This window comes from Watersipora subatra, chromosome 5, assembly GCF_963576615.1.
Source record: "Watersipora subatra chromosome 5, tzWatSuba1.1, whole genome shotgun sequence".
Lineage (NCBI taxonomy): Eukaryota > Metazoa > Bryozoa > Gymnolaemata > Cheilostomatida > Watersiporidae > Watersipora > Watersipora subatra.
In genome coordinates, this window is record NC_088712.1 from 20674898 (window position 1) to 20690213 (window position 15316).

The 15316-nt window shown below is 32.6% G+C and overlaps 1 protein-coding gene across 1 annotated transcript in view; it reads left to right on the forward strand.

The window, feature by feature from the left end:
- Positions 1-2001, forward strand: part of LOC137397192 (angiopoietin-related protein 1-like) — a 32095-nt gene extending 30094 nt beyond the window's left edge. Inside the window, exon 5 of the mRNA XM_068083480.1 lies at positions 1850-2001. Coding sequence (XP_067939581.1) covers positions 1850-2001 — 152 coding nt within the window. The remainder of the gene's footprint in view (positions 1-1849) is intronic.
- Positions 2002-15316: the final 13315 nt, after the last annotated feature.

The following is a 15316-nucleotide window of genomic DNA, read 5'->3' on the forward strand; positions in this document are numbered from 1 at the left end:
TTACAGATAGAACCATTTTGTTTTCAAGCACTTCACTATACTTTGTTGCATTCATGGTTCCCTCAACTATATGCAAAAATCCACTAGCAGCAAAAGCAGTCCCATATCATTTTAGAGGTTGGGTGTTTAAATTATGATTGGGAGAACGATGTTAGGTCGGTAATTGTCGCCTGGTTTTCTACAAATGAAATTGTTGCTACTATAGTTAAAATGAAAACTAAACATTGCCAACAGCCACTTAACGGTATTCTTTTCCATTGCGATTGAATTCGGAACTCACAATTTATTGCCCATCGCAACCTCACTTTTTGGAGCTATGTCAAGAGAGATTTTTATTTAGCTTTGCAGCCATAGGGACCATTTCTAAGGACGATACTTTGAATGGTTGATGGTGCTTATACTGTGCCTGTAGATTATTTTAATTCTCTACTCATCTCTACACCCAGTAGCCTTCTGTTTTTGAAATAATGTCTAGTCAAAACCTTCGCAAATCTTTTTCTGCAGCTATTTTTCTCTCTATTACATCTCTCATTCACTGCACCTGCTTCCTTTAATATTTAAATGACTTGTCCAATAGTTGATTTGGGTATGCTTAACTCTTCAGAAATTTTTCTGGCAGATTTTTTATATTTGCGCAGGTGAACGATGATGGCACGCTTCTCACTGCTGAGACCTTTTTTCATTTTTGTCTTGTGTTACTGACAACTCTCTTAGTACGCTTTTGTGATTTCACAGCAACAAGTCATGGTTTTGTATAAAACATAATGCAATCTTCTTCTTTTTTATTAAAGCTTACAAACTTAACAAAATAAATTAGATTTCCCTAATCCAAGAAAAAGTGAATCATTTCAGTTAATTATGATTGGTTTCCAATATCTTAGTGAAAATCTCAAAAACTAATTTTATTAAACTTGAAACAAGATAAAAAGGAAGATGAGCCCTTTCTGCTGATCAATAGATTATATGTATCATTATTATGATAATATGGCATAAAGATTTGGCTAAGTTCAAATCTAATTTTTGCGTTGAAAAGCAGAGCTGCCGTATTATTTAAAACAATGTTATAAGTTCTCTAGCAAGCTGACAAAGAAGAAATTATAAACAACTGTTGAAACTCATTAGCATTTAACTTACTAAAGCATCAAAAGTAAATCAATAACAGCCAATGATTAAAACATATAGTTTATTCTGAAAGTTTAACATAACATAACATATTTTCAATGTTTTAAAATTTTGCTAATCTCGTTTGGTGGTTGAGTTCGAACCAGCAAAGTTCTGGAGAAATGATTTTTTAATCTTTATTCTTTTTGTCATTGCTACTAAGTTAAAAGTACAGCGTGGGCTGTTGAAGTTCATTTAAGAAAAAGCAGTCAGTATGCAAATATATTCTTACACTATGAGATTTACAGAATGTATTCCATTGAGCGTATGTAGAAAACTACAGTAGCCAATTTGATAAGATCACTAGTACACATAGTACTTTCTGAGCTTCATTTGATGTGTTTAATAATTCAATATCTGATGCGATTTTTTCCCTCAAAGACAAAGTCCCATGTTTTTATGTATGAATAATAACAAAAGCAGCATAATAAGTATGGTTTAATCAATCTAAAGAATGCCATAAAATAATGCAGATTTACAAAAATTGTTTTGTAAGTTATGGCAAACATTAATATACACACGTTAATAATATTTTCAATGGCAATAAAGAGATTATCATAAATGAAGTTTATTCAACTACCAATATCCAATAAAATGCTAGCCACTCACCAGCTATTGCTACAATACATATAGTTATTTTACATATAATATTCTTGTACATTTTTCTTCAAACTGATAACCTTTTTAGGTGCCTGGTGGTACAAAAGCTGTATCCCTTCCAACTTGAATGGACCATGGATAGAAGGAGGCAACTGTGCTCGTGGAAAAGGAATCATTTGGTCTAATTGGAAGCCACAGGAATATTCTTTGAGAATAGTTTACATGAAGTTGGGAAGATGAGGATCAGACTAGATTATATTGATATTTTACAATTGAACATTTTATAATATTTTGTTGTAGTAAAAATTAAGTTTGCATGATTACCTAAATCTTGTGAAAGTGTTTCTTGTCGTTAGTGATGTGCGTATATTTTCTAATCATAATTGTTTTGTGTTTTTTGAACTTTATAAGTACAGTGGTAACTAATTTGGTTCTTTTAACAAACTTTCGCTTAGCGCAAAATGCTGTGTCATAGTGAACATTGTCATGAGTGTATATTTTAATAATTGGTTTTTGTTGTAATAAGAGTTTACCCTGATAAATAAAATCTACAGATAAAGTTACAATTAATAACCCCAAACCTCTAAAATACCTTATTCATGATACAATTGTAAAACAATTCAAATTACTCATTCAGAAATTCTTTAGTGTAAAACTAGTTTCTATTAAGATCAAACTGAGGCTATATTAAATACATTATTGTTGCAATAGAGCAAATAAAGAAAAAATAGGACATGGAGCCTTCATAATATTATTGAAAACCATTACTTAAGTTTGCAAATATTGAGTTAATTGTGAATATCAATTAGCCTCAATTTTATATGATATGTACTAAATAGTTTTTAAAGGGGCTTAGGTTAAAAATACAACATCATTTTGTTTACAAAGTAATCTTTATGTATTACATTGTTGTATTTTAATTAAAGGCATTTATTATGATTTACAATCTAGTAAGTAACTCAATGCACAAAACCAATAAGTAATGGCATAAGCAACATTTTACAATATGCACTATAAGATGGTGCAGCATCTCCAGAAACCGGCAACTGACAGAAAATGATCTCCTGAAATATTGTGGATTATATATACTTTTTTGTGATACTACACAATTATGGTTTTGGTTATTTGTCAGTTGCTGAAGCGTGTTCATCACACCCACTGTAGTAGCACTTTGCTACCAGCTAAATGTGAGAGTTACTTTCCTACAACTGTTAGTGTAAACAACTCCTGTAGTGCTCATGTAAAATGCATGATAATGACACTATCATTCGCATAGTTTTACTACAATAAAAATGTTGATTCAACTAACTAAGATATTTAAAACAAAAATTAAATATCTACGGTCAGCTGTAGGAAATAGATCATATTTGTTATTTACTTATAAAATTTAATGCATTGGCAAAGCATTACCTTTGAATTACTACATTAATTGTTTGTGGCACATCATTATCACTAGAATATAAGACAGATTAAAAGGATATTTGAATAGCTGCAGTAGTAAATCATTTTGCGATTTTAAAAAATACAGATGGGTGTTTGCTAAAGATATCTTGCAATATTATCACAGTGACTATTGTTTACTTATTCTAGCTCTAGAATGATGTGGTATTAGATGATAGTTCCCCAACCCAAATTTTATAATAAAATACAGCAAAATCTGGATAACTCATCCACGAATACATCAAACAGATTGTTAACTTATACAGTTTAGTCTCATCCAGTCTTACACAATGATAAGTTGTTTTAGATAACTCGAATCTAAAATTATTAATTCCGACAGTGGCTTTTTGCTGAACTATCGAGACTGTAATTATCACTTTGGAAGATCATTTTAATTTAAACCATAAAAAAATATTACACTTTGTATTTTCTTAGATGCGGTTATTACTCTACTTGGTAAAACATTTTGTAGAAGACTTGTTTAAAAGTTTGCAAATCAATGTTTTACAAAACATCTGCCTTGAAATGACTTCGAAAAAGCACTAGAACACTTGAAATCCTATAGATATACCAAAAATCATAAAAGACATTGCTGCTGATTGAAAATATCATTGATAAAGAAAGCAAAAAACGTTCCGAGAAGTACAGTGTTTACATCGCCTTAAGGGAAAAGGAGGATGAGGTCACTATTTGATAACAGTTCATCAAGGCTGAGAGAATTTTTTAAGTTTAGTTAGTATGTTGTTGAGTAGCATGTGATAAAACTACAACTATTGATGAGCTGATTTTACTAAAAAAGCTAACTAGCTCTTTGAAGGTTGACTTGCAATCAAATTTAAATTACAGCTATTTGGCATCAAAAGGTTCACCGTGTCTTACTCCGCTGTCTGGAAGGCTCAAACTATGTAGAAATGTGATTACAAGGTCAAGAACGAACAGCTAATTGCAGCCATAATGAAAACGGCCGTAGGCCGGATTTCTTTTCAAAATGGCTCAAATGTGATTTAGTGAACATGATGTGCTTCTGTTTACACTTTCTTGCAACCTCATTTATTGAATTAGTTACACAAATAAACTTTACACATTCAATAAAACCATGTCTATAGTCCTCATGCGTCTATTTAATTGTCATCTCAAGGCTGTCACTTTGAGCACTGATATCTCAAAACCTAGCCTAAAAGTAATCAAAGTTTTAACCTAGCTCGAAATGATGCATATCATTTTCTGATAGAAATGAAAAGCGTGTTAGTCTCCGCGATGGTCAAAAAATACTGCAACTGTTGTTCACGCCATTTGGCAGAAAATCTCAATCACGTTATCAGATTATGTCTAGATGATCAGAACAAGCTGAAAAGGAACTGTAAAGTAGTGAGCATTTATATTTTATAAGGGCTGAGTGGCAGAACCAAAAGTGTTTTTCATAAACTATTGCTTCCCGAAGTGCTTTATTGCGCTTCGTATTAGCCTTTCATTTGCTGTCGTAGCATCCTGTGTCAAAACAATAACCACGTCGAGTTGAGTACGTCATCAAAATAAAAGGGTTCCATCCTATGGCCAGTTCTATTAGCTGTTCGTTTTTCAGCTTTCAAGAACTTGCAATCCCATTCCCACATATTTTGAACCTACAACACAGCAGAGCAAGATACGAAAAACCTTTTAATACCAATTAACTGTAACGTAAAATTTGTTGCAGGTCAACCTTTAATTAAGGATGCTAAAAAGTACCAGAGCTTCTTACGGTTGAATCAAAGAAGGTGTAAAGTCAAAGAAACGACTTTTTATTGGTAGTCACAGAGTTGTTAGAAAATCAGTTATGGTTAATGTTGGAGAGATGAAAGGGGGAGACGATAAAGCATGGACTCCATCACACCTATCATACGCTGATGTATTCAATGTAGATGAAAGAAAAATATATTTTTTTATTTTGTTTGTCATGTATTTTTTTTCTAAGCGTGTTCACCACAATCAAGTTTTACCAATTTAACTCTTGACACATACTAGCAGTCACATCACCTTGAAGCATAAAAAACAAAAGTAAACTCTCAAATGATAAAAGTTATCTGTACTTTCTTATAAAATCTTTAAAAAATTGACATGATTGGCCATTTAACTTGCAGCAAACAGTCTATGTTTCTGATTTATACAAAGTTTGTGTACACACATGTATCTATTGATAAATACATGCACTCGTGACAGACTTCTGTTAATTTCAACAATCTGATAACTCAGACACTTTTCCTTGGTGTGGTAATTTGGGGTTGACCATGTTTAACTGTATGCAGAAATTAGCTACAGACCACTATAAACCTTGCTGATTATATCTAATTCCCTGAAGAATGCAAGAAAATTCTATCATACGGTAGCTTGAACTATTAATAATAGCATAGTTAAACATTGGCTATTTGGTGTGTAGAAAACTTTACAACAGTATTACAAAGGTTGAAATATGCTCTATAATATTGATGCAACATATAATTATGTAAAAGTTTCTAAATATGGCAGTGGAGATCAAAGGTATATGTTTAAAGTTATACAAGGAATTATTTTCTTTGATCTGCTTAGATAAATGTTCTCATCCAACAGTCTCCAAAACCAACTTCTGCACCTCAACAAGCATATGGAAGGTAAAAAAGCAACAGAATGACAATTTTTAGAGGAGACCTTCAGATGGTTTTGTTTGGAGTTTCTATAATATATGCATAGTTTCAAGATTTAATTTGGAACTGAACCATTGGTATGATTGAAGCAAAACTCTTGATTGCTAGGAACCAACATAAAACTGCAGATCATAATATTGATTTCATATTATGATCATGGTCGTTAAAGGATTCATAGAAGTATTAGGTTTTAAGATTTGACTAATCCATAATCTTCCAGCTATGAAGTTTTAGTAATTTTAATAGTTCTAACTTTATATAAGTAACCAAAACTGGTACACGCACTTTATCTGAGGACTATTCTTACCAAGCATAAAACTAATAGTAATCAATTGTTTTATCTAAAGTTTTAGTCTCCTTTATTGATTTTAACTTGCTCTGATTTTATCATTGAGCACTCTGCTCGGATCTTACACTTTTACTCATATATATATAGATTATATATATATATATATAGATTATATATATACTTTATGTGTCTTTAACACGTCTATTTGACTGTAATTATTATCTCTGAGATATATCAGACCAATGTCAGAATACCCAAAAGCAAAAAAACCAAAACTTCCCAGATATCTTCATCATCGACAAGCTCTGGGCACTAATATGTTTTTAATAGCGATATATATTTGTTTCGTTAACTATAACATTAAGGTGGTCAAAAACTTTAATTATTAAAAATATTAACCTGTCTAGGAATTCAAAATTTTGTTCCTTCCAAGCTTTCATCAATATGTAATTATTTTGCGTTTAAATCAGCTCCTCTTTAAAATCCATCTGTTTCCCTTTGTTCAGCACCGGCTGTTTTCCTCTCATTTTCGCAATACGATTTACTCTGTTGATCTTCTTTTTCACTTCTATCTCTTCCCCCCTTCTTCTGACCTGAAAGCTTTTTCTTCACTTCCAAAACCAGCCGATGTCTTCCTTCAAATAAAGCTTTTTGCATGGCTTAAATAATCGCATGCATTGATGTTGAATAGCTTTTTATGAAAAAAGATCAAATCTTTGCCACATATACATCTCATGCATGCGTAATAGACACAATTATTAGTCTCAAAATAGTAGTACAAAGCCCATCTTATTTATTCAAATCATTAATTAGAAGGTATGATGCGATTTTCTCAATAAATAAATGGATTTAAAAAAAGGTCGGATTTTAAATGATCAGATTCTATTAGCATTTTATGGGATTGGTATGCTAAGACAAGTCTATAATCCCGATATAGTTGGTTTTGGTACAAAAAAGGGTTAAATATGATTGTTGACCTTAGCTGACAGGTGTTTTATTAAAATTTAAAAAATTGGTCAAGCGAGCCAGTCAGAAGTAGGCTCAGGTTGACTCTCAGCTCAGTTTGAACGAATCCGAACAGCTGGACTTTTGGCACGGACATCCAATTTGTAGCATGATTAGGTAACAGGCGGAGCTTAACGACGCCATCCATATATAAAGAGGCCAATACAGAAGACCATCTAGAAAAATACTTGTGCCTTGCTGTTATGTGTGACTTGACATGTATTAGTATACACAGATATACATATATATTGATCTGAACACAACTTTGTTGTTGATCAAGATTTTGTGTATGACATAGTACACAAGCTTGCCCGGCTTCTTTCACAAATGGTTAATAGGTTATTAGTTATCACACAAATGTAATAAAATTAGGTTCATCAAGTGTTATATTGCTGTTTTATGTGTTCTCTCGGTGTAGTTACAGAGAAAAGAATCAAATCTGCCCATTCGCTAAAATTAACTTGTAATAATTTACCACAACTACAGATGATTATTTGAAGTTGCGATAAATCATTTGATGATCCATTGGCAGATTAGATCCGTTTTAGTTGTAATGAATCGATAATTTCAAATAGTTATTCAAACTTGACATAGGCGATTCCTCCTTGATGCTTTTTATGTAAGATTAAAACAAGTTGTTAAGTTAAAAGTAGTTACAAATCTATCTTATCCAGACAATTTGTTTTATGAAACTTGCTGCTTTTTACTACATACAAGGTCAACGTTCAAATCATGAACATTTACTAAAAACAATCAATGTGTTTTATAGCAAGTGGGGTTTGGTCACAGTATCTAGTACCAGTAACAGTCACTAATATCTGCAGCTTAACAAGCATATAAAAGGTAAAAAAAGCAGCAGAATGACAATTTTAGAAAAGACCTTCAGATGGTTTTGTTTGGAGTTTCTATAATATATACATAGTTTAAGATTTAACTTGGAACTGAACCATTGGTATGATTGAAGCAAAACTCTTGATTGCTAGGAGCCAACATAAAACTGCAGATCATAATATTGATTTCATATTATGATCATGGTCGTTAAAGGATTCATAGAAGCATTAAGTTTTAAGATTTGACTAATCCATAATCTTCCAGCTACGAAGTTTTAGCAATTTTAATAGTTCTAACTTTATATAAGTAACCAAAACTGGTACACGCACTTTATCTGAGGACTATTCTTACCAAGCATAAAAGTATTACAAAGGTTGAAATATGCTCTATAATATTGATACAACATATAATTATGTAAAATTTTCTAAAGATGGCAGTGGAGAGCAAAAGAATATGTTTAAAGTTATACAAGGAATTATTTTCTTTGATCTGCTTAGATAAATGTTACCATCCAACAATTTCCAAAACCAACTTCTGCACCTTAACATACATATGGAAGATAAAAAAGCAACAGAATGACAATTTTTTGAGGAGACCTTCAGATGGTTTTGTTTGGAGTTTCTATAATATATACATAGTTTCAAGATTTAACTTGGAACTGAACCATTGGTATGATTGAAGCAAAACTCTTGATTGCTAGGAATCAAAATAAAACTTCAGGTCATAATATTGATCTCATATTATGATCATGGTCGTTAAATGATTCATAGAAGCATTAGGTTTTAAGATTGGACTAATCCATAATCTTCCAGCTACAAAGTTTTAGTAACTTTAATAGTTATAACTTTATATAAGTAACCAAAACTGGTACAAGCACTTTACCTGAGGATTGTTCTTACCCAACATAAAACTAATATAATAAAGTGTTTTATTTAAAGTTATAGTCACTTTTATTGATTTTAACTTGATCTGATTTTATCATTGAGCACTCTGTTCGGCTCTTACATTTTTACTATATATACATACTATGTATATATATATACATACAATTTATATATATATACATATATACATGTATATATATATATATATATATATATATATTCTTTATGTGTCTTCAACGTGTCTATTTGACTGTAATTATTATCTGTGAGATATATCAGACCAATGTCAGAATACCCAAAAGCAAAAAGAACCCAAAACCCCCAGATATCTTTATCATCGACAAGCTCCAGGCATTAATATGTTTTTAATAGCAATATATATTTGTTTCATTAACTATAACATTCGTATGGTCAAATAGTTTAATTATTAAAAATATTAACCTGTCCAGAACTTCAAACTTTTGTTCCTGCCAAGCTTTCATCAATACGTAATTATTTTTCTTTTAAATCAGCTCCTCTTTAAAATCCATCCGTATCCCTTCGTTCAGCACCGGCTGTTTTCCTCTCATTTTTGCAATACGATTTACTCTGTTGATCTTCTTTTTCACTTCTATCTCTTCCCCCTTTCTTCTGACCTGAAAGCTTTTTCTTCACTTCCAAACCAGCCGATGTCTTCCTTCAAATAAAGCTTTTTGCATGGCTTAAATAATCGCATGCATTGATGTTGAATAGCTTTTTATGAAAAAAGATCAAATCTTTGCCACATATACATCTCATGCATGCGTAATAGACACAATTATTAGTCTCAAAATAGTAGTACAAAGCCCATCTTATTTATTCAAATCATTAATTAGAAGGTATGATGCGATTTTCTCAATAAATAAAAGGATTTAAAAAAAGGTCGGATTTTAAATGATCGGATTCTATTAGCATTTTATGGGATTGGTATGCTAAGACAAGTTTATAATCCCGATATAGTTGGTTTTGGTACAAAAAATGGTTAAATATGATTGTTGACCTTAGCTGACAGGTGTTTTATTTAAATTTAAAAAATTGGTCAAGCGAGCCAGTCAGAAGTGTGTGTGTGTGTGTGTGTGTGTGTGTGTGTTTTATTTCACCTTTAAAGATTACACAATTGAATTAATACTCGAGACAAAATATAATTAACCAATGCGTGAAAAAATAACAATAAGTAAGAAATGATGATGGGGCCCATTGCGAAATGGCAAAGCCAGTGGTACGCGAGCCCGAGTCAGCAGCACAAAAACCAGACCGTAACACTCACTCTCCAGACTGGAGATGGTGCCTCAATTCCACCTTATATTTACCGAGACATTTTATTGATCTTATTGAATTAGGTAGTCGATTCCACAGCGCAGGTGTTGCAAAGTTTGAGGATCGTTGACCGGCTAAAGTTAGATGATTAGGTACGGGAAGAGAAAGTAATTGATGACGAGTATTATAAAATGGTAGTGCTGGATCACATTTTGAGTAAAATAATTTATGGGCTTGAATAAGCAACTTATATTTATGCAATTTATCAATAGTTAAAATATCAGAGGTTTTAAATAAATCGTTTGTTGGAAATCCAAATGGCTTACGGTTAATGATTCTGACAATTTTCTTTTGAAACTGTATTATTTTGCTAAGATGAATTTTGGATGCATTGCCATAAGTTTCTATTGAATAGCATAGTTTGGAGTGAATAAGTGTGTAATAAAGCATAATCAGCAATTTTTTTGGAATGAAAGCACTTATGCGGTAAAAGATGCCTGATATAGGCCGTAAATCTAATAAAAGCTTACGAGCGTGGGAAGACCAGTTCAAATTTTTATCAATTGACACTCCAAGAAATTTGACTTCATCAATTGCTTTAATAAAAGTGTTATTAAAAAGAATAGGCTGATCCAATTTAATTTTGCTCTGGTAATTTTTAAAAACAGTAAAACAGGTTTTGTCAAAGTTAATGGTTAATTTGTTCGTTTGACACCAATCAGCTAGTTTTTTAAGATCAGATTGGACTTTAGGTAAATCGTCGTTTAGGTTCTTTGAACTCATAAACAAATTGGTATCATCAGCATACAATATAGGAGTTAGATGAGTTAAACAATCACAAAGATCATTTATGTAAATTAAGAATAAAGTCGGGCCTAGCACCGAGCCCTGAGGTACGCCACAAGTCAAATTGTCAGCGTTAGAAAAAGTATCATTAATTTTTGTTGTTTGGGTTCGGCGGGTTAAATAGCTTTGTATCCATCTGATGGTTAACTCACTAAAATTAAATTGCTCTAGTTTTTTAAATAATATTGCGTGATCGATCGTATCAAAGGCCTTCCTGAAATCTATAAAAATTCCTATAACACATTCACTTCGGTCAAACGATTCTAGAATTTGGTTAGTAAAAGTTGAGATGGCATCAGATGTGCCTCTAGCTCTTCTGAATCCAAATTGGTTTTTATATAAAAGTGATTTATTTTCTAAATAATCAACAATTTGTTGATTAACAAGTTTTTCCAATATTTTACTAAAGACTGGTAGAATTGAAATTGGACGAAAATTACCGCATTCATTTAAAGAACCCCCTTTGTGCAAAGGTAATATTTTAGCTTTTTTAAGTGCATCAGGTACCTTCCCAGTCTCTAGTGATTTGTTAAAAATCTTACATAAAGGGTAAGCAATACTCTGTGAAACCGATTTCATAAATTTAGCAGTAATTTGATCTAGGCCAGAGGCTTTGTTTGAATTTATTGTATCTACAATTTTTAATAAACCAGTTATATCGATGTATTGGAATTCAAAAGCTTCACCAGCATTATTTTCAAGCCACAATGCTTGATTTTGGATAGGGGGTTGAGGTACTAAGTTTACAAATTTCAAGGCCAGTCTTTTACCAATATTACTAAAAAAGGAATTGAGCTCATTAGCTATTTCAACATCCGTTATGGCTAGTTCATCAGGATTAAGATAACAAATCAGTTTAGAAGGCTGTTTATGGCTATTTGTCTTTTGTTTTCCTAGAAGCTCATAGTTTACAAGCTGCCAAATCTGCTTTGAGCTGGTGCAGCTATTGAAAGCTTGCGAAAAATAATTATATTTGGAGTCCCTCAAATTCCTGCTAACATCGTTTCTAAGTTTGTTATATTGGCACTTCAATTTTAAATTAAGTGGGTAAGATTGAAGTTTTCTATGAAGACGATATTTCTTTTTAACGCTCAACAAAAGGTTTTCAGTCATCCATGGCTTTAAGAAAGTTTGATTAGATTTAGTGTTTACTAATTTTTGGTATTTACATTTCTGGGAACAATCAGATAATTTGTCAAAAAAAGCGTTATAGAAGTAATCGACATCATTTGAAAAGATTTTGTCCCAATTAGTGTTTTCAAGCATGATTCTTAGACTTTTATAATCAATTACAGGATATGAATTAGTAGTTTTTCGGGAGATGGGTTGATTATTTTTAAATTTGTGAAAAAATGAAAATGTGGGCAAGTGGTCACTAAAGTCTGCGCTTATAGTTCCAGATGTCACTGTCGGACTAACAAAGTTTGTCAAAATGTGATCCAAGCACGTCCATTTGTTTGAGGGCTTAAAATGGTGGGTTGCAATAGTTATAGTGTTATAAAAACAGTAAGTTGCTAACAAGTTGGCATAGTCATCACTTGAATTGTCTAAATAATCAATGTTGATATCACCAGCAATGATGTGATTACTTGCGTGAGAAGAAGAAATGTGGCGTTCAAGATCATCAAGAAATTCAGCAACACCTGCGCTGGGCTGCCGATAAATCACAGTTAGAATAATAGGTAAAGCATAAACACCAAAATGCAGTCCAACAGAATGAGTGTCAGACCCAGCAATGAAGGCAAGTAGGCTCAGGTTGACTCTCAGCTCAGTTTGAACGAATCCGAACAGCTGGACTTTTGGCACGGACATCCAATTTGGAGCATGATTAGGTAACAGGCAGAGCCTAACAACGCCATCCATATATAAAGAGGCCAATACAGAAGACCATCTAGAAAAATACTTGTGCCTTGCTGTTATGTGTGAGTTGACATGTATTATTATACACAGATATACATATATATTGATCTGAACACAACTTTGTTGTTGATCAAGATTTTGTGTATGACATAGTACACAAGCTTGCCCGGCTTCTTTCACAAATGGTTAATAGGTTATTAGTTATCACACAAATGTAATTAAATTAGGTTCATCAAGTGTTATATTGCTGTTTTATGTGTTCTCTCGGTGTAGTTACAGAGGAAAGGATCAAAACTGCCCATTCGCTAAAATTAACTTGTAATAATTTACCACAACTACAGATGATCATTTGAAGTTGCGATAATTCATTTGATGATCCGTTTGCAGATTGGATCCTTTGTAGTTGCAATGAATCAATAAAAATTTCAAATAGATATTCAAACTTGACATAGGCAAATCCTCCTTGATGCTTTTTGATGTAAGATTAAAGCAAGTTGTTCAGTGAAAGTAGTTACAAATCTATCTTATCCAGACCACTTATTTTGTAACTCGCTGCTTCTTACTATAAACAAATTCAACGTTCAAATCAAGGATCCTTAATAAAAGTAATCAATGTGTTTTATAGCAAGTGGGGTTTGGTCACATCGTCAGTTGAAGCAGAAGCAACAAAAAAGAAAGTTTGTCTCGGTAACGGTCGCCTGGCACAATGAACAAGTCTGTGAACACTGATGGACATATCAATGGAGTAGAAGAAAAGTGGGAGAAACATGAAGTTTTCATCATCTGCCTAGTCTTCCTTAACATGTTCTCTATAGGACTGAATGCTTTACATATTGAGATGGTGAGCGGATTCTCTGAGGTGCGGAAGTTAAGCTTCTTTTGGGTCCTTGTATACTTGGGCCTAGCTGATATCCTGTACAGCAGCTTCTATATTATTGGCTCTCTTTTGCTTCTCACAACATCAAAGTTTGCTCACAAGATCGTGCAAGTTATGTTTGTGGTAGACAGCTTAACACACAGTGTGACTCTTTTTCAATATTGGCAGATTTTGCTTGCTTGTATAGACAGATTCTACGCAGTGTGTAAGCCATTTCAGTACCCAACTTCTAAAATTGTGGAGAACATTGGAAAGCTGTCTTGTCTTGCTCTGATAATCAGTGTCTGTTCGATGCTACCACTGAATCTGCTGTACTCTACCAACTCCAACGGCAAAAGTGATAGCATCAATCTAGCTAAGAATATCGCGAAAGCACTCTTTGCATTGATTAGCATTATAATAATAGTTTCTACCTCTGTGTTGCTGATCAGAATCACACGAGAGCTAAGAAGAATGAAAGCAAGAAGTAACCTAAAGGAAGATGATCAAGTGTTGATTAAAGCTTCTCAGTATATTAGAGGAACAAGCATTCTGTTTTACAGAACATTGTCTACTAGATTCGCCACAATGGTTGCTTTTTTGGCATTCAAAGATGAAGAGAAACTTGATAAGTATTTTTATATTCAAGGGTATGTCACGCAAGTTCTTCAAACCACATATGGCATTGCCAACATTTCTCTGTATGCCTATGTAAATCAAGGATATGTACAAAAAGTGTGGAGTTGTCTTCAGGCACTTTGCACGAATCAAGTTCATTCCACCGAATAAGAATCTACTCTTGGTTACAATTTCGATTGTGTTGTAATCAGGTGGCGTAAATCTTTGTAGCTTTGATAGACGGTCACACTTATTACATATTTTATGTTGTTCATCTCATTGTTCCTAAGTGAAAGTGTGACAGTTTTATAAACTTTCTGTGTAGAACTCAGTAATGAGCAAATTAGGTACTCACACTAGTTATTAGTTTATTTGAGTCGGACATCAACATTATGTTCTAGCTTTGCAACTTTCAACTTGTGAACACAGTTACTTAAAATAAATATGTCTATGGTGATATTATACTTTATGCATTCACAGGACATATGTTCATAACTCGAGCTGTTAGTTCTACAGATACTTTGAACAGGTGGATCATGTTTTATTCAGATTCCTGGGCATTTTAGTAGCAACGAAAATCTCCAGCATCGAGTAGAAACTTAAAATCTGCTAATATTTTTTGAAAACGAGTTTTTTTATTTCTTAAAATAATTTGCCCTGTTCTAAAAAAGCTTGCTTTGTGAGAAGTTTTATAAAGACACTGAAAAGTATGGAGCAACAAAAGAGTTTTAAACAGCCACCGAAAAAATAATATGGACTCGTTTTTTTAATGATTACGCAAGAAACCAGCAAGAAAAAAAAATCAGTATATTAGTTGCTGTGAGAGTCTGAATACTGCAGTGAAATGTATTTATAAATGTATGTTTAGCCAAACAAACATGTTAACTTCGATGACACGTAAAAACAATATCTTGCTGCCTGAGTTAAAAAATAGATTGCTTCTGCTCCTGTACCTCATCACAAGTTTGCTGATGAGATAGCACTTAGATAGCAT